Source organism: Entelurus aequoreus, linkage group LG06 (genome assembly GCF_033978785.1).
Source record: "Entelurus aequoreus isolate RoL-2023_Sb linkage group LG06, RoL_Eaeq_v1.1, whole genome shotgun sequence".
Taxonomy (NCBI): domain Eukaryota; kingdom Metazoa; phylum Chordata; class Actinopteri; order Syngnathiformes; family Syngnathidae; genus Entelurus; species Entelurus aequoreus.
In genome coordinates this window covers 12,347,079-12,366,355 of record NC_084736.1, presented here as the reverse complement: position 1 = coordinate 12,366,355, position 19,277 = coordinate 12,347,079, and the positions used below count along the sequence as shown (strand labels likewise).

The following is a 19,277-nucleotide window of genomic DNA, read 5'->3' as shown; positions in this document are numbered from 1 at the left end:
AGAGAAATATGACAAAAAAATAAGAAAAAAATGTGAAAAACTCAGTATACTAAGTTTTCCCCACATTTTTTAGATGTATCTATTTATTTGATTTCTCTTTTTGTTTTATTATATACAAGATAAAACACATAATGTAATGAAAAAGAGAAATATGACCCAAAAAAAAGAAAAAAATGTGAAAAACTCAGTATACTAAGTTTTCCCCACATTTTTTAGATGTATCTATTTATTTGATTTCTCTTTTTGTTTTATTATATACAAGATAAAACACATAATGTAATGATAAAGAGAAATATGACAAAAAAATAAGAAAAAAATGTGAAAAACTCAGTATACTAAGTTTTCCCCACATTTTTTACATGTATCTATTTATTTGATTTCTCTTTTTGTTTTATTATATACAAGATAAAACACATAATGTAATAAAAAAGAGAAATATGACACAAAAAAAAAGACAAAAATGTGAAAAACTCAGTATACTAAGTTTTCCCCACATTTTTTAGATGTATCTATTTATTTGATTTCTCTTTTTGTTTTATTATATACAAGATAAAACACATAATGTAATGAAAAAGAGAAATATGACAAAAAAATAAGAAAAAAATGTGAAAAACTCAGTATACTATGTTTTCCCCACATTTTTTAGATTTATCTATTTGATTTCTCTTTTTGTTTTATTATATACAAGATAAAACACATAATGTAATAAAACAGAGAAATATGATAAACAAATAAGTTAAAAAAATGTGAAACATACTGTTTTCCACACATTTTTTATATTCATTTATTTTTTCAATTTCTCTTTTTTTCTCCGTTATATTATGTTTTATGTCTTAATTTCTTTTATTTCTTTGTCATCTTAATAAATATCTATCTTTCATTTCTTATGCTAGTTGACAATAATAAAAGGCATTTCTTTTAAACGTAACATATTCTCTTTAATATTAAGGAAGATGTTATCAACATGTACAGCAAGCAACAAACTTGACCAAACAAAAAAGCACAAATAGTATCACTGTTCACCAATCAGGTTACATAATGTGGGGTTCATATGACAAAGGGTACATTACGTTGTATGAGATGATACAAGAGAGTGGATCAACATTGTCCACAAAGTAGAAAGTTAAGAACCATTTTTGTTTACATTTTCATACAGAAAAATTATAGACAGTAATGTCAAACTGTAACATCAAACAGCAAACTCACAGAAGTACAGAAACAATGATCATAAGTATAAAAAAGGCAATTATGCAAAAGAGAATGGATGTCACTAGTCAATCAGCCCTTTGAGACACCTGTGATTTAGGGCTATATAAATAAACATTGATTGATTGATTGAATATCACAGTCACTTCCTATTTGTAGTTGTAGACTGGGGTCCACGCTTTGAACCAAGATCTGTTAAGCTTTCCTACGCTTTGAGTCAAGCTTTGCTGAGCTTTGTCACGCTTTGATACGCTCTCTGCGCTTTATTCCATTCTTGACAGAGCGCCGAATTTTTTTAAACCGCTTAAATTTTTTTTGCCAATCTTGCCGCATGTCCCGCTTCACTACAAGCTTTCCCACGATCCATTACGACCCTCACGCTTTAATCACGCTTTGTTACGCTTTAACGCCGCTTTGCATGCCGCTTTAAAGCGCCGTCAACGCGCCGTTGGTGTGAACCTAGCATAAGCAAAATTATCTGCCAATAGAACAAGAAAATTTGGCTTGTCAAGACTTTCCAAAACAAGTAAAATTAGCTAACTTCAATGAACCCAAAAATACCTTAAAATAAGTATATTCTCACTAATAACAAGTGCACTTTTCTTGGTAGAAAAAAAAGAGACCTTTTTGCTCAATATGTTGAAAATTAAATGAAGTAAATGCTAGTGCCATTATCTTGACTTAATGATGTGCACTCGGCATTACATTTCTTGAAACCAGAACACTTATACTAAAAACAAATGAATTGTTCTTTAATGGAAAGCCAACCGCTTGTTACTCTCGGGGTCTCCTAGCCGCTCAGGCAAATCATATGGTCTAAAAATGCATTTTTCCATCGATATCATGACATCATCGCGCCAAGTGCGTGCTCTTTCAGTCAATTAGTGCGCATATATACAGCCCGGCCCCCGGTCAAATTTTTTTTAATTGTAATTTTGAAGAATTTATCTGAATGTGCATGAACTGTTTCTGTTCAAATTTGTTTGAAATGTCACATGTTAAATGTCTTTTTTTTTTCATGCTTCAAGTAAGAAATTATTACTTTAAAAAAGTAGTTTTATACTTTGTGAGTGTTGATATTCTAGTTTCTAGCATGTTTTACTCAATATAGGTCATAAAATCTCAGCAACAAGCTGTAATATCTTACTGAGATCATTTAGGACCAAAACCCTTAAAACAAGTAAAACACTCTAACATAAAATATGGTTAGTGAGAAGAATTATCTTATCAGACAGAAAATAAGCAAATATAACCCTTATTTGAGATATTTAATCTTACTTACATTTCAGTTTTTGCAGTGCACTGATCAGTGGGAGTGACACGCTAACAGCTAATAAGGTAACAGTATCAACTATTAAGTTTGGTTGCGCCATTATTGTCATAATCTGGTGGTGGTGAACCCCAAGATGCAGAGATCAATCAATCAATCAATCAATCAATGTTTACTTATATAGCCCTAAATCACAAGTGTCTCAAAGGGCTGCACAAGCCACAACGACATCCTCGGTTCAGAGCCCACATAAGGGCAAGGAAAAACTCAACCCAGTGGGATGTCAATGTGACTGACTATGAGAAACCTTGGAGAGGACCGCAGATGTGGGTGTGTATGGCAAGTTTTGGGGTTTTTTCAAAACATACAAGCTCTCTCTTTTCTTTTCAACACTCGTCTGTTCGCTATTTGGGTATACGGAAACAACAAGTAGGACCTAAAGTGCAGGACTTTATAAATGACATAAATTACAAAATATAACAAATAAGCCACTTTAAAATAATAGTAATTTGGTCTAATAATATTCAATAGTAATAGTTACTGCGTAACACAGATTACTTTCCATACATAAATAAGAATGGCAGACCAAGTTAAACCTGCAAAAAATAGTGCTTTTAAGGTTTTTTTCTATGTTTACATTTTCACACTTTGCACTATTTTGTTACACTTTATCAATCATTCATACATAAATGATTTTGCACCTTCATTTTTAAGAGGTTATTATTAAGTGTCTTTAGAACTTTGTTTTCATTTTTTAAGTGTTTTCTATTGTCTTGCTGAAATAAGCAGGGGCGTCCATGATAACGTTGCTTGGATGGCAACATATGTTGCTCCAAAACCTGTATGTACCTTTTAGCATTAACGGTGCCTTCACGGACGTGTAAGTTACCCATGCCTTGGGCACTAATACACCCTCATACCATCACACTTTGCACTATTTTTGTTGCACTTTATCAATCATTTATACATAAATAATTTTGCACCTTCATTTAAAGGGGTTATTGCTAAGTGTTTAATGTGACTTTAGAACTTTGTTTTCATTGTTCGAGTGTTTTCCATTGTCTTGCTGAAATAAGCAGGGGCGTCCATGAAAACGACATTGCTTGGATGGCAACATATGTTGCTCCAAAACCTGTGTGTACCTTTTAGCATTAACGGTGCCTTCACAGATGTGTAAGTTACCCATGCCTTGGGCACTAATACACCCCCATACTATCTCACTTTGCAGTATTTTTGTTACACTTTATCAATCATATTAATATCATATGTATATATACATGTATGTATATATACATATGTATACATATACATATGTATATCTATATATATATGTATATGTATATATGTGTATATATATACACATACATATACATATGTATATATATATATATATATATATATATATATATATATATATATATATATATATATATATATATATATATATATATATATATATATGTATACAGTATATGTGTATATATATATACTCACATACATATACATACATATACATATGTACCTGTATATGTATATATATATGTATATATGTGTGTGTGTGAGTATATATATATGTATATACATATATATATATATATATATATATATTTATATATATATATATATATATATATATATATATATATATATATATATATGTGTGTGTGTGAGTATATATATATGTATATACATATATATATATATATATATATATATATATATATATATACATATATATGTATATATATATATATATATGTATATATATATGTATATGTATATATATATATATATATGTATATATATATGTATATGTATATATATATATATATATGTATATGTATATATATATATATATATATGTATATATATATATATATATATACATACATATATATGTATATACAGTATATATATGTATATACAGTAAATATATGTATATATGTATAAAATCATTAATGATTTTGCACCTTCATTTGAAGAGGTAATTGTTAAGTGTTTAATGTGACTTTAGAATTTAGTTTTAATTGTTTGAGTGTTTTCCATGTTTGTGTTGACATTTGATTTCCTTTAATCAGAGGAAGATTACATTTGTAAAAAAATGTTTTAACATAAAACATTTTTTTCGATAGGTCTTTAAGAATATCAACAATTATCGATATTTATAAAAAAATAAAACACTTATATCGTGACACAGTTTTCAGCCTTATTGCCCAGCCCTAACCAAACCTTGGAATCGTATGAACATTTAAAGCACAGACGTATGCTAACGACCCCGCAAATTAAGTGCCCCGCTCTTCGCATTAAGCACTCACTAATGGGCTTGAGTGTGACCGCGGCGTCAGGCCCGGGAAGGGAAGCGCCTTGATTGAGCGGCTAAATTGCCGGGTCCGGAGCGCGGCGGCCGCTCGCCTCGTCAGGGGCTAACAGGCCTTAACACGGCACATGTGCTCCTTGTCTTTCAGAGCACGTATGACCGCTGTCCTCTGGAGCTGGTGCGCTGCATCAAACACATCCTCTACACGGAGCAGCGGCTCGTCAGGGAGGCCACCAATGTGAGGAGGCTGCACACACACACACACACACACACACACACACATTAACATTTTATATGTCCATTAATGTGCACTGTCCCATGTACAAACCCCGTTTCCATATGAGTTGGGAAATTGTGTTAGATGTAAATATAAACGGAATACAATTCATTGAATTGATTTCCAGTCACAATGCGGCTCTTTAGTTAGCAGGACGCGTACATGGACTGATTGAATTCAATATGCTTGCCTTTATCTGACTCGCCACAATATATATAATGTATATATAAATATATTTATATATATATATATATATACACTACCGTTCAAAAGTTTGGGGTCACATTAAAATGTCCTTATTTTTCTATGAAGATAATTTTAAACTAGTCTTAACTTTAAAGAAATACACTCTATACATTGCTAATGTGGTAAATGACTATTCTAACTGCAAATGTCTGGTTTTTGGTGCAATATCTACATTGGTGTATAGAGGCCCATTTCCCGCAACTATCACTCCAGTGTTCTAATGGTACAATGTGTTTGTTCATTGGCTCAGAAGGCTAATTGATGATTAGAAAACCCTTGTGCAATCATGTTCACACATCTGAAAACAGTTTAGCTCGTTACAGAAGCTACAAAACTGACCTTCCTTTGAGCAGATTGAGTTTCTGGAGCATCACCTTTGTGGGGTCAATTAAACGCTCAAAATGGCCAGAAAAAGAGAACTTTCATCTGAAACGCGACAGTCTATTCTTGTTCTTAGAAATGAAGGCTATTCCACAAAATTGTTTGGGTGACCCCAAACTTTTGAACGGTAGTGTGTATATATATATATATATATATATATATATATATATATATATATATATATATATATATATATATATATATATATATATATATATATATATATATATATATATATATATATATATATATATATATATATATATATATATATATATATATATTAGGGCTGCAACTAACGATTCATTTGATAATCGATTAATCTGTCGATTATTACTTCGATTAATCGATGAATAATCGGATAAAAGGGACAAACTACATTTCTATCCTATCCAGTATTTTATTGGAAAAAAACAGTATACTGGCACCATACCTATTTTGATTATTGTTTCTCAGCTGTTTGTAAATGTTGCAGTTTATAAATAAAGGTTTATTTAAAAAATGTTTTTATATTTTTATTTAAAAAAATAAAATAAAATAAAAACTCTGCACATGTGCATAGCATGGATCCAACGAATCGATGACTAAATTAATCGGCAACTATTTTAATAATCGATTTAATCGATTAGTTGTTGCAGCCTTAATATGTATATATCAGAATCAGAATCAGAATAGTTTTATTGCCATTGTTTGAGAACGGGTTCACAAACTAGGAATTTTTCTTGGTGCGATCGTGCAACATAAAACACATATAACACATACTTGGTAATAAAAAGAGCTGTAACTGAGCCATCAGATCTTGTTATAGACTTAGAAGGAATTCAAGGAGCTATTGTTAGGAGTTATTGTTCATGTGCCTGATGGCCGAGGGCAAAAAAACTGTTCAGGTGGCGGGAGGTGTGGGTCTGGATGGAGCGTAGTCTCCTGCCTGAGGGGAGAGGGGAGAATAGTTTGTGTCCAGGGTGAGAAGAGTCAGCTGTGATCCGACCCACACGCCTCCTGGTCCTGGAGGAGAACAAGTCCTGGAGGGATGGGAGCTTGCAGCCAATCACCTTCTCAGCAGCATATATATATATATATATATATATGTATATATATATATATATATATATATATATATATACACTACCGTTCAAAAGTTTGGGGTCACATTGAAATGTCCTTATTTTCAATGAAGATAACTTTAAACTAGTCTTAACTTTAAAGAAATACACTCTATACATTGCTAATGTGGTAAATGACTATTCTAGCTGCAAATGTCTGGTTTTTGGTGCAATATCTACATAGGTGTATAGAGGCCCATTTCCAGGAACTATCACTCCAGTGTTCTAATGGTACAATGTGTTTGCTCATTGGCTCAGAAGGCTAATTGATGATTAGAAAACCCTTGTGCAATCATGTTCACACATCTGAAAACAGTTTAGCTCGTTACAGAAGCTACAAAACTGACCTTCCTTTGAGAAGATTGAGTTTCTGGAGCATCACATTTGTGGGGTCAATTAAACGCTCAAATTGGCCAGAAAAAGAGAACTTTCATCTGAAACTCGACAGTCTATTTTTGTTCTTAGAAATGAAGGCTATTCCACAAAATTGTTTGGGTGACCCCAAACTTTTGAACGGTAGTGTATATATATATATATATATTGTCGAGGTTTCTGTGGTTTATTCGTTATACAGTGCTCAATACCGGGGTAGAACAGAATATACGTTAGTTAGGTCAGGAAAAATCACAGAGGCTATTTCATCCCTACAAGACTGTTTCACAGGTTTCCCTGCTCTTCAGGGGATTTTACCGAAACAGGCTTGTAGGGATGACATAGCCTCTGTGTTTTTTCCTTACCTAACGGGGGGACGGCTTGGCGCAGTTGGGAGAGTGGTCGTTCCTGGTTCAATCCCCACCTTCTACCAACCTCGTCACGTCCGTTGTGTCCTTGAGCAAGACACTTCACCCTTGCTCCTGATGGGTCGTGGTTAGGGCCTTGCATGGCAGCTCCCGCCATCAGTGTGTGAATGGGTGAATGTGGAAATAGTGTCAAAGCGCTTTGAGTACCTTAAAGGTATAAAAGCGCTATACAAGTACAACCCATTTACCATAACGTATATATATACTGTATATATACATATATATATATATTGGTAATATTGAACCTTCTTTCTTTTTTCCTTCCGGTGCGTCAGCAGTCGAGCTCCCCCGTAGGCGGCCTGATGGACAGCATGTCTCAGAAATACCAGCAGATCAACCAAGCCTTCGAGGAGCTCCGCCGGCTCACCCAGGACACGGAGAACGACCTGCGCAAGCTCCAGCACAACCAGGAGTACTTCATCATCCAGTACCAGGAGAGCCTGCGCATCCAGGGTAAGACAACAATCAGGACAACCAGCCTACACGTGGCTTCGGGTTCAAAGTACGGTAGTACCTGAACTTATGAGCTTAGTTGGTTTTGTAACTCAAAACGCTTGTATCTCAAAATCATCGTTTCCTATTGAAATTGATTAAGTTAAAGTTAAAGTTAAAGTACCAATGATTGTCACACACACACTAGGTGTGGTGAAATTTGTCCTCTGCATTTGACCCATCCCCTTGATCACCCCCTGGGAGGTGAGGGGAGCAGTGGGCAGCAGCATAGCCGCGCCCGGGAATCATTTTTGGTGATTTAACCCCCAATTTAAGAATCATTTTAATTGGTGCTTGGCCCACCCAAACCAGCACAATTTTAATATGTAACATGACTTTTAAAAAGAAAACCTACATTTTAAATAATAAATATTTTATTAACTTTAATACAATAGAATCGGGGTGTCCAAACTTTTTCCAATGAGGGCCGCACACTGAAAAATTAAGCATGCGGGGCCATTTTGATATATACATATATATGCTTCCATCCATTTTCTACCGCTTGTCCCTTTATACTGTATATATATATATATATACTTAAATCTCTCGATCAACTTCAGGGCCATTTCTTGATATAAAGTTAAAAAAACTGTTTTTATATATATATAGTGTATATATACAGTACAGGCCAAAAGTTTAGACACACCTTCTCCTCATTCAATGGGTTGTCTTTATTTTCATGACTATTTACATTGTAGATTGTCACTGAAGTCATCAAAACTATGAATGAACACATGTGGAGTTATGTACTTAACAAAAAAAGGTGCAATAAGTAAAAACATGTTTTATATTCTAGTTTCTTCAAAATAGCCACCCTTTGCTCTGATTACAGCTTTGCACACTCTTGGCATTCTCTCCATGAGCTTCAAGCACACCTGTGAAGTGAAAACCAGTTCAGGTGACTACCTCTTGAAGCTCATCGAGAGAAGGCCAAGAGTGTGCAAAGCTGTAATGAGAGCAAAGGGTGGCTATTTTGAAGAAACTAGAATATAAAACATGTTTTCAGTTATTTCACCTTTTTTTGTTAAGTACATAACTCCACATGTGTTCATTTCATTCATAGTTTTGATGCCTTCAGTGACAATCTACAATGTAAATAGTCATGAAAATAAAGAAAACGCATTGAATTAGAAGGTGTGTCCAAACTTTTGGCCTGTACTGTACATACATAAATATATATATATATATATATATATATATATATATATATATATATATATATATATATATATATATATATATATATATATATATATATATATATATATATATATATATATATATATATATATATATATATATATATATATATATATATATATATATATATATATATATATATATATATATACACATTTTTTAGCCCAGTCAAAATGTTTGGACACCCCTTTTGTAGATCATCCTCCTTATATTCAGGCTCAAAATTATAAGGTTCTGGATCATCATTTGTCCCAATGTGATTGTTATTGTCTCTCATGAAGTCTGCCATGATTAGCAGTGTTGTTAAAGGAAAAAGCAAACATGATGGTTTCTTTGAAATTAATGTGCCGCCGTATGCTTAAAATGAGCAAAACACATAAATATTACATGTTTTATGAATGTGCCTGTTACTACATTACATATTTACTTACAGCATGTATATAAAACAATGTTGGAGGATTTTGAAGGGTTTTTTTTAGAGCAATTTATAGGCAGAATAGAGCAACTCCCATTGACTCATTTGTTAGCCGACAACATAAGGATTGTGAATGATAGAGAACATTTTTTTAAAAAGTTGTAAATTGACATCATCACAAAAATAAATCTCACTTGTTTTTCTTCCCACTTAGATGAAGAAAAGCAAAAAAAAAAAGCCTTTTAAAAGCTTCTTAGAAAAACGATTAATTAATTTTTTTTGCACTCTTCCTCATACACTACCGTTCAAAAGTTTGGGGTCACATTGACATGTCCTTATTTTTGAAGGAAAAGCACTGTACTTTTCAATGAAGATAACTTTAAACTAGTCTTAACTTTAAAGAAATACACTCTATACATTGCTAATGTGGTAAATGACTATTCTAGCTGCAAATGTCTGTTTTTTGGTGCAATATCTACATAGGTGTATAGAGGCCCATTTCCAGCAACTATCACTCCAGTGTTCTAATGGTACAATGTGTTTGCTCATTGGCTCAGAAGGCTAATTGATGTTTAGAAAACCCTTGTGCAATCATGTTCACACATCTGAAAACAGTTTAGCTCGTTACAGAAGCTACAAAACTGACCTTCCTTTGAGCAGATTGAGTTTCTGGAGCATCACATTTGTGGGGTCAATTAAACGCTCAAAATGGCCAGAAAAAGAGAACTTTCATTTGAAACTCGACAGTCTATTCTTGTTCTTAGAAATGAAGGCTATTCCACAAAATTGTTTGGGTGACCCCAAACTTTTGAACGGTAGTGTAATTACGAGTGCAATACGTCCAACACTGATTGTCATTACTTTATTACTCCGGTACTCTTGTTTTGTTCTGTATATTGTACAGTTTTTTGTATATTGTTTTGTATATTCTACAGGATTGCTTATTGTTTTTATTGGATAGTAGTCTGTTTATTTCGATTCTTATTTTTTATCTTTATTACTTATGTGATTTATTTTTATTCCATGTTTGTTTCCACTACCGCTTCTTAAATTGGAGTCCTTAATCTCGTTATATGCAAATATAATGACAATAAAGTCCATTCTATTTTATTCTATTCTATTCTATACTTGTCGCTGTAAATCCAGCCCAGTTATCCAGCCTGGCCACACTGCCCCCTGCTGACCGACAGTTACGAGAACCCCCCCTCGTAACCAAGAGAGCCACGATGGAAGCATGGCTGACCAGGGAGGCCAACACACTACAGAAGTACAGACTGGTACGGACTATTTCAGTGTTTTCCTTATTTAACTTCACACTCAGGTACAGGGGTCCTCAAACTTTTTTCACCAAGTACCGAAAAACTTGGCTCTCCAAGTACCACCATAATGACCAACATTAAATACAGGACTGTAGTAGGCCTAAGTAGTCATTATCAAATACATTTTGGCCTTTCTATTATTACACACAGTTTGAACAGTAACACTGTGTTTGAATATAGGAAAGTAAAACACTTTAATCAGGCATACCACTAGATGGAGCCCGTGTACCATTAATGGTACATGTTCCACAGTTTAAGAATCACTGCTCTGGTATTCATTCAGAACGATATATGAGCCTGCAGCTAGGGGGCAGCAGTGTTTCACCAACAGAAGTAGTAAGTACTAGAGATTCACCGGTTCCGGACCGAATATCGGCGCCGATATTTGGAATTTTTACATACTCTATACTAATATCTGCATTTTTTATTTATTTTTTCTTAACAATTACAACATAACTGAATGATGTATGACCCCCGGGATGATATTTGATTAGTATTAGAACCGGCCCACAGGCCACAGCCGCCTGCTGCTGTTTTGCACGCACCACTACTCCATCAGTCCCGGGGACCCCATCAAGTCATAAAAATGGGGTCCCACAGTACATTTTTTGGAGTCCCACTTTTTTGTAAGCGTTTTGAAAACAAATGATAAATGTATGCATTATCCTGTTATATCCAATCCAATCCAATCCACTTTATTTGTATAGCACATTTAAACAACATAAATGTTTCCAAAGTGCTGCACAACAATATTAAAAACAATATTCAAATATTATCCTTAGCTCCACCAATGACTGAATAAAAACAAAAAATAAATAAGTATAAAACCAATATAAAAACAATATAAAAATAAATATGATTAAAAACGATTTTAAAGGGTAAAACCAATTAAAACAATAAATAGAAATCAAAATTTTAAAAACACAGAGGACCACAACTCACGCATATATCTCACATTCTTTATTGTGTTTTGGAAAAAGGTTGTCATAAACGTTACTTTATTAATTAAAAAAATTATACAAAAGAAAACAATTTTTTTTTTTGCATAAATTATTCAGTCATAAACATTCATTCACTTTCTTCTTTCCTTCATAGATCTCAACTTTACCGCTGCCGGTATTTTTTTCTATATTTTTATTGTAATATTTTCAGTAATATTTTCAGAATGTTGTTCTATTTTTGGCAAAAGTAAGACAAAGAAATGTTTTTTTGTTTTTGTTTTAATGCCATGATTTTAATAGTGCACAGATTTTCCTCCATGCGGCCCCTGAGCTAAAATGAGTTTGATACCCCTGTCTTAGACACATTTGATAAAGGTGTTTGTGGAATCCCTTGATATTTTTCTTTGGTGCTAAATTAACCACAACATTAACGACACATAATGTTTTACTAGTCCGATGTTTCCTGAACATTTTTGACAGAAAAAAAACAACTTAAGCCTTGTGCACCTGTTTCATATTCATGTTTATATAACTTTTACTGCAAAGGAATATTGGCTCCAAATATACTAAGTATGTCATTATTTTGTCTTAGTAAGTCAATATTTACTAAGTCAAAACAATGACATACTTAGTATATTTGGAGCCAATATTCCTTTGCAGTAAAAGTTATTTATGACTTAGTAAATATTGACTTACTAAGACAAAATAATGACTAAGTCAAATATATCATTATTTTATCTTAGTAAGTCAATATTTACTAAGTCAAAATAATGACATATTTGACTTAGTCATCATAGTCATATTGGCTCCAAATATACTAAGTATGTCATTATTTTGACTTAATAAATATTGACTTACTAAGACAAAATAACGACATACTTAAAAAAACAAAAAACTTAAGCCTTGTGCACCTGTTTCATATTCATGTTTAAATAACTTTTACTGCAAAGGAATATTGGCTCCAAATATACTAAGTATGCCATTATTTTGTCTTAGTAAGTCAATATTTTGTCTTAGTAAGTCAATATTTACTAAGTCAAAACAATGACATACTTAGTATATTTGGAGCCAATATTCCTTTGCAGTAAAAGTTATTTAAACATGAATATGAAACAGGTGCACAAGGCTTAATTTTTTTTTTTTTAAGTATGTCGTTATTTTGTCTTAGTAAGTCAATATTTACTAAGTCAAAATAATGACATACTTAGTATATTTGGAGCCAATATGACTATGATGACTAAGTTAAATATGTCATTATTTTGTCTTAGTAAGTCAATATTTACTAAGTCAAAATAATGACATATTTAACTTATTGCAAACGCTTATTTACAGTAAGTCATTAATTATATTGACCTACTAAGACAAAATAATGACTAAGTCAAATATGTCATTATTTTGTCTTAGTAAGTCAATATTTACTAAGTCAAAATAATGACATATTTAACTTATTGCAAACGCTTATTTACAGTAAGTCATTAATTATATTGACCTACTAAGACAAAATAATGACTAAGTCAAATATGTCATTATTTTGTCTTAGTAAGTCAATATTTACTAAGTCAAACTAATGACATATTTGACTTAGTCATTATTTTGTCTTAGTAGGTCAATATAATTAATGACTTACTGTAAATAAGCGTTTGCAATAAGCGTTTGAAAAAAAGAGTTAAAAGTGGGGCCACATGCTGACATATGCTCAACTCATCATGCTTAATTTATTACAGCATTTGGGAAGCATGTAGTTGATTTTTATTATGTAAATGTTATACTTTTATCAACATGTGATAGCAGGGACCCTGACAAATATTGGTTATCAGCCTCATTGACTACTAATGATCGCTATCGGTATCAGCCCTGAAAAATATACATCGGTCGATCTCTAATTCGTACACAAGACCACGTGTGTACTTACTAGACGAAGTTTGTAACATTAGGAAGTTTGTAACATGAATGGAAAGAAGAAGGGAGTCATCATCAGTTGTATTTATGAAGAATGCAATGAATGTACAGATAAATAAATACATGTTACAGTGTTTCCCATAAACTGCCAAGATACCTGTGGCGGTGGGGGCGTGGCTATGGGCGTGGTCACCATGACATCATCGAGTAATTTGCATAATTTACTACAATGATATGATTTTCTCTAAAAAGGCTAAAAAAATTTATACTTACTAATTAATAATAACAGTTTTGTTTTAAACGTCCATCCATCCATCCATTTTACAATATAATTACAACACTTTATGTACATATTTATATACAGATTTGAACAATAAGTTATTCACTGAAATATATTTATTAATTGTGGTTCTTACAAAAAATATATCTTATAAAATATAAAAGCTAAAATGTCTCTTAAAGCTCTGCCCCTTTTAATTAGTGCATACTAAATAATTTAACGTTAGCCTACTACTACAACCATATTATTTACCAGCAACATAAAGTGAAACAGAGGCAGAGGTGTCCTGCCACAGTCAGTAACAAATAAACAGAAAACAGTAGTGGTCAAATACAAATAAGGCAACAAGAGAAGTATCCTACACTTCTCTTTTGTAAAGTAAATCTGAACAGCCTATATGGGCATCTACATCAACTATATGATTTGCCTGAGAAGCTGGACAGGACAAAAAAAAATTAAAAAATTATTTTTTATTTTTTTTATTTGTGGCGGACGTAATTCTTTCGTGGCGGGCCGCCACAAATAAATGAATGTGTGGGAAACACTGTATTATCACTTTTTTAATAGTACATTTAGGGTGGTCTCGGGAAAATGTTTGTCCCTGGCCGGGGGGTCAAGACATTCAATCAATCAATCAATGTTTATTTATATAGCCCTAAATCACAAGTGTCTCAAAGGGCTGCACAAGCCACAACGACATCCTCGGTACAGAGCCCACATACGGGCAAGGAAAAACTCACCCCAGTGGGACGTCGGTGAATGACTATGAGAAACCTTGTAGAGGACCGCATATGTGGGTAAGCCCCCCATCTAGGGGAGACCGAAAGCAATGGATGTCGAGTGGGTCTGACATAATATTGTGAAAGACATAAAATAATTGAGAAGCATAGCTGGGTTTGATCTTGGCAAAGTGTGTTTTGTGTTTGCCTGAGCAGACTCGGATGGAAAATTGCAAGTAATATAAAAAAAGAACACATGCACATTGTTCTCGTCGTTCCCGTCCAGGACTTGGCAGAGAAGCACCAGAAAACACTGCAGCTGCTGAGGAAGCAGCAGACGATCATTCTGGACGACGAGCTGATTCAGTGGAAGAGGCGGCAGCAGCTGGCAGGCAACGGGGGCCCGCCGGAGGGGGGCATGGACATCCTGCAGTCCTGGTGAGTCCCGTTTCCGCACACCCGCCGGGATCGCTGTCTGTCGGGAGCGCCGAGGTCAGCGCTTTTTTACGAGCTCGTAATGGACAGCCGCTGAGTTTATACCCAAACTTGATATGCTCCTAACGAGACGGAGCGAGAGGAAAGTTTGGCATGTCTCTCGCTTTGGGCTCCACAGGCACTAAAAAGCACATTTGTCCTCTTTTTTTCTTCTTCTTCTGCGTTTTTCAGGTGCGAGAAGCTGGCGGAAACAATCTGGCAGAACAGGCAGCAGATTCGGAGGGCGGAGCACCTACGACAACAGCTGCCCATCCCAGGGCCCATCGAAGACCTCCTGAATGAGCTCAACAGCACCATTACAGACATCATCTCAGCCTTGGTCACCAGGTAGATCATTTTGTGTGCTGCGGGATAATAATTCAATGATTGGAGCAATGAAGCCTGAGGTCCCATGTTGATGGCTTAAGTAGCTAATTAGAGTCTATTATATTACTAACATTTCATTACAGCCACTTGTACTTTCCCCTTAGTGATTCAATGCACATGAACCAAACTTACCATATTTTCTGGACCATGCACTGCAAAAACTGAAATCTAAGTAAGATTAAATATCTCAAATAAGGGTGATATTTGCTTATTTTCTGTCTGATAAGATCATTTTTTCTCACTAAGCAGATTTTATGTTAGAGTGTTTTACTTGTTTTAAGTGTTTTGGTCCTAAATTATCTCAGTAAGATAGCTGAGATTTGATGACCTATATTGAGTAAAACATGCTTGAAACTAGAATATCAACTGTTGCAAAGCTGTGTCATCAACACTCACAAGTATAAAACTACTTTTTTAAAGTAATCATTTCTTACTTCAAGCTTGAAAAAAAAATATCCTGATGCCGAGCGCATATCATTACGTCAAGATAATGGCACTAGCATTTACTTAATTTAAGAATATTTTTCAACATATTGAGTAGGGGTGTGGGAAAAAATCGATTCGAATTCGAATCGCGATTCTCACGTTGTGCGATTCAGAATCGATTGTCATTTTAAAAAAATCTATTTATTGTTTTTATTTTTATTTTTTTTGATTAATTTTTTTTTTTTTTTTTTTTTTTTTTAAATTAATCAATCCAACAAAACAATACACAGCAATACCATAACAATGCAATCCAATTCCAAAACCAAACCCGACCCAGCAACACTCAGAACTGCAATAAACAGAGCAATTGAGAGGAGACACAAACACCACACAGAACAAACCAAAAGTAGTGAAACAAAAATGAATATTATTAACAATAGTATCAATATTAGTTACAATTTCAACATAGCAGTGATTAAAAATCCCTCATTGACATTATCATTAGACATTTACTTTATGAGATGCGATGCAAGTGTAAGCCACTGTGACACTATTGTTTATTTTTTGTATTATTTTTTTTATTAATGTTTGTAATGATAATATCAATGAGGGATTTTTAATGTTTTAACATGCCAGAGGCTGTTCACCTTGGAGACCTGCTGCGGATATGGGTACGGCCTGGAAAATGAAAATGAAAAATACATGAAACACATGAAACATGCGTGGAACACACATGAAACATACATGAAAATAACTAAAGTTCCTTGGGTGAATAATGTGAACTCACTGCACCGATATGTTTTAGCGCTTTCATGGCGAGTTTACTGACAGATATAAGTAAGAACTTTACACTACTTTATATTAGAAATGGCAACAGCACAAGATGAATGTCCCATAACAAGAAGATAGAGAAAAAGTAGGAGTGTATCGACTACGGTGTCGCCACGGACTACAAAGACGGACGCGAGCAAATTTTCAGGACTTATGCAGATCCCAAATACAGATCAGCCGGTACCAGAAGGTAAGAAAAGTTGCCTTTGCATAATATTGCGAAACAAAACGGAAGATCATATGTCTTACCTTGTACACAAACCAAAATAATACTCCTATGTTGAAGCACAGTACAATCCATCAAGCGGTGCGGCTTCATAGCTTACCAAAGTCGTACTGAAACATTTTAATAGATTTTTGAGCGCCGTGTGTAATGTTCTATATTTTCAATGGAACATATGTTGGTGTTCTTTACTTGAGTCATATTGCCATCATATTGCAGTCTACACATATCTCTTATGTGTGACTGCCATCTACTGGTCACACTTATCATCTCACTATGTACACTTCAAAAAGTCAGTGTTCAAAAACAAGAAAAAACAATAAAAATTTGAGGGGCATTTTACTTGAACTAAGCAAAATTATCTGCCAATAGAACGAGAAAATTTGGCTTGTCAAGACTTTCCAAAACAAGTAAAATGAGCTAACCTCAATGAACCCAAAAATACCTCAAAATAAGTATTTTCTCACTAATAACAAGTGCACTTTTCTTGATAGAAAAAACTAATATGAGATCTTTTTTCTCAATATGTTGAAAAATATTCTTAAATTATGTACCGTATTTTTCGGACTATAAGTCACAGTTTTTTTCTTAGTTTGGCAATTTATATATGTTTTTTTCCTTCTTTATTATGCATTTTCAGCAGGTGCGACTTATACTACAGTGCGACTTATACTCCAAAAAATTCGGTAAACGCTAGAGCCATTATCTTGACATAATGATATGCGCTCGGCATTACATTTCTTGCATTTTCCCTTCGATAACATGACATCATCGCGCCAAATGCGTGCTCTTTCAGTCAATATACATACAAGCGGTAGAAAATGAATGGATGGGCGGATATATATATATATATATATATACACTACCGTTCAAAAGTTTGGGGTCACATTGAAATGTCCTTATTTTCAATGAAGATAACTTTAAACTACTCTTAACTGTAAAAAAATACACTCTATACATTGCTAATGTGGTAAATGACTATTCTAGCTGCAAATGTCTGGTTTTTGGTGCAATATCTACATAGGTGTATAGAGGCCCATTTCCAGCAACTATCACTCCAGTGTTCTAATGGTAAAATGTGTTTGCTCATTGGCTCAGAAGGCTAATTGATGATTAGAAAACCCTTGTGCAATCATGTTCACACATCTGAAAACAGTTTAGCTCGTTACAGAAGCTACAAAACTGACCTTCCTTTGAGAAGATTGAGTTTCTGGAGCATCACATTTGTGGGGTCAATTAAACGCTCAAAATGGCCAGAAAAAGAGAACTTTCATCTGAAACTCGACAGTCTATTCTTGTTCTTAGAAATGAAGGCTATTCCACAAAATTGTTTGGGTGACCCCAAACTTTTGAACGGTAGTATATATATATATATATATATATATATATATATATATATATATATATATATATATATATATATATATATATATATATATATATATATATTTATATATATTTACAGCCCAGCCCCAATCACATTTTTTTTAATTGTAATTTTGAAGGATTTATCTGAATGTGAATGAACTATTTCTGTTCAAAATTGTTTGAAATGTCACAATGTTAAATGTTTAAACATGTGTTTTCTATTGTTTAATTGAAAATAAAACAGCAAAGTCCATTTGGCTGTCATCTGTTTTAATTATGAGACACAATTGTGTCAAAGTCATGATTTTTTTTTTTCATGCTTGAAATAATAAATTATTACTTTGAAAAAGCAGTTTTATACTTGTGAGTGTTGATGACACAGCTTTGCAACAGTTGATATTCTAGCTTCAAGCATGTTTTACTCAATATAGGTCATCAAATCTCGACTACAAGCTGTATTATCTTACTGTGATCATTTAGGACCAAAACCCTTTAAACAAGTAAAACACATAAAATCTGCTTAGTGAGAAGAATGATCTTATCAGACAGAAAATAAGCAAATGTCACCCTTATTTGAGATATTTAATCTTACTTAGATTTCAGTTTTTGCAGTGTACCAAATAAAATAGCTTCGAGGTCGGTAAGCACAACCAAAATTATTCCGTACATTAGGCGCACCGAGTTACTGTATAAGGCTTACTGT

General features: G+C 33.5%; 1 protein-coding gene across 1 annotated transcript in view; it reads left to right on the top strand.

The window, feature by feature from the left end:
* The window catches only part of LOC133652645 (inactive phospholipase C-like protein 2), a 357,479-nt gene that overhangs the window by 18,897 nt on the left and 319,305 nt on the right, over nt 1–19,277 (top strand). Inside the window, exons 3-7 of the mRNA XM_062051612.1 lie at nt 4,942–5,031; nt 7,879–8,053; nt 10,854–10,984; nt 15,152–15,303; nt 15,532–15,687. Of these exons, the coding sequence (XP_061907596.1) occupies nt 4,942–5,031; nt 7,879–8,053; nt 10,854–10,984; nt 15,152–15,303; nt 15,532–15,687 (704 nt within the window). The remainder of the gene's footprint in view (nt 1–4,941; nt 5,032–7,878; nt 8,054–10,853; nt 10,985–15,151; nt 15,304–15,531; nt 15,688–19,277) is intronic.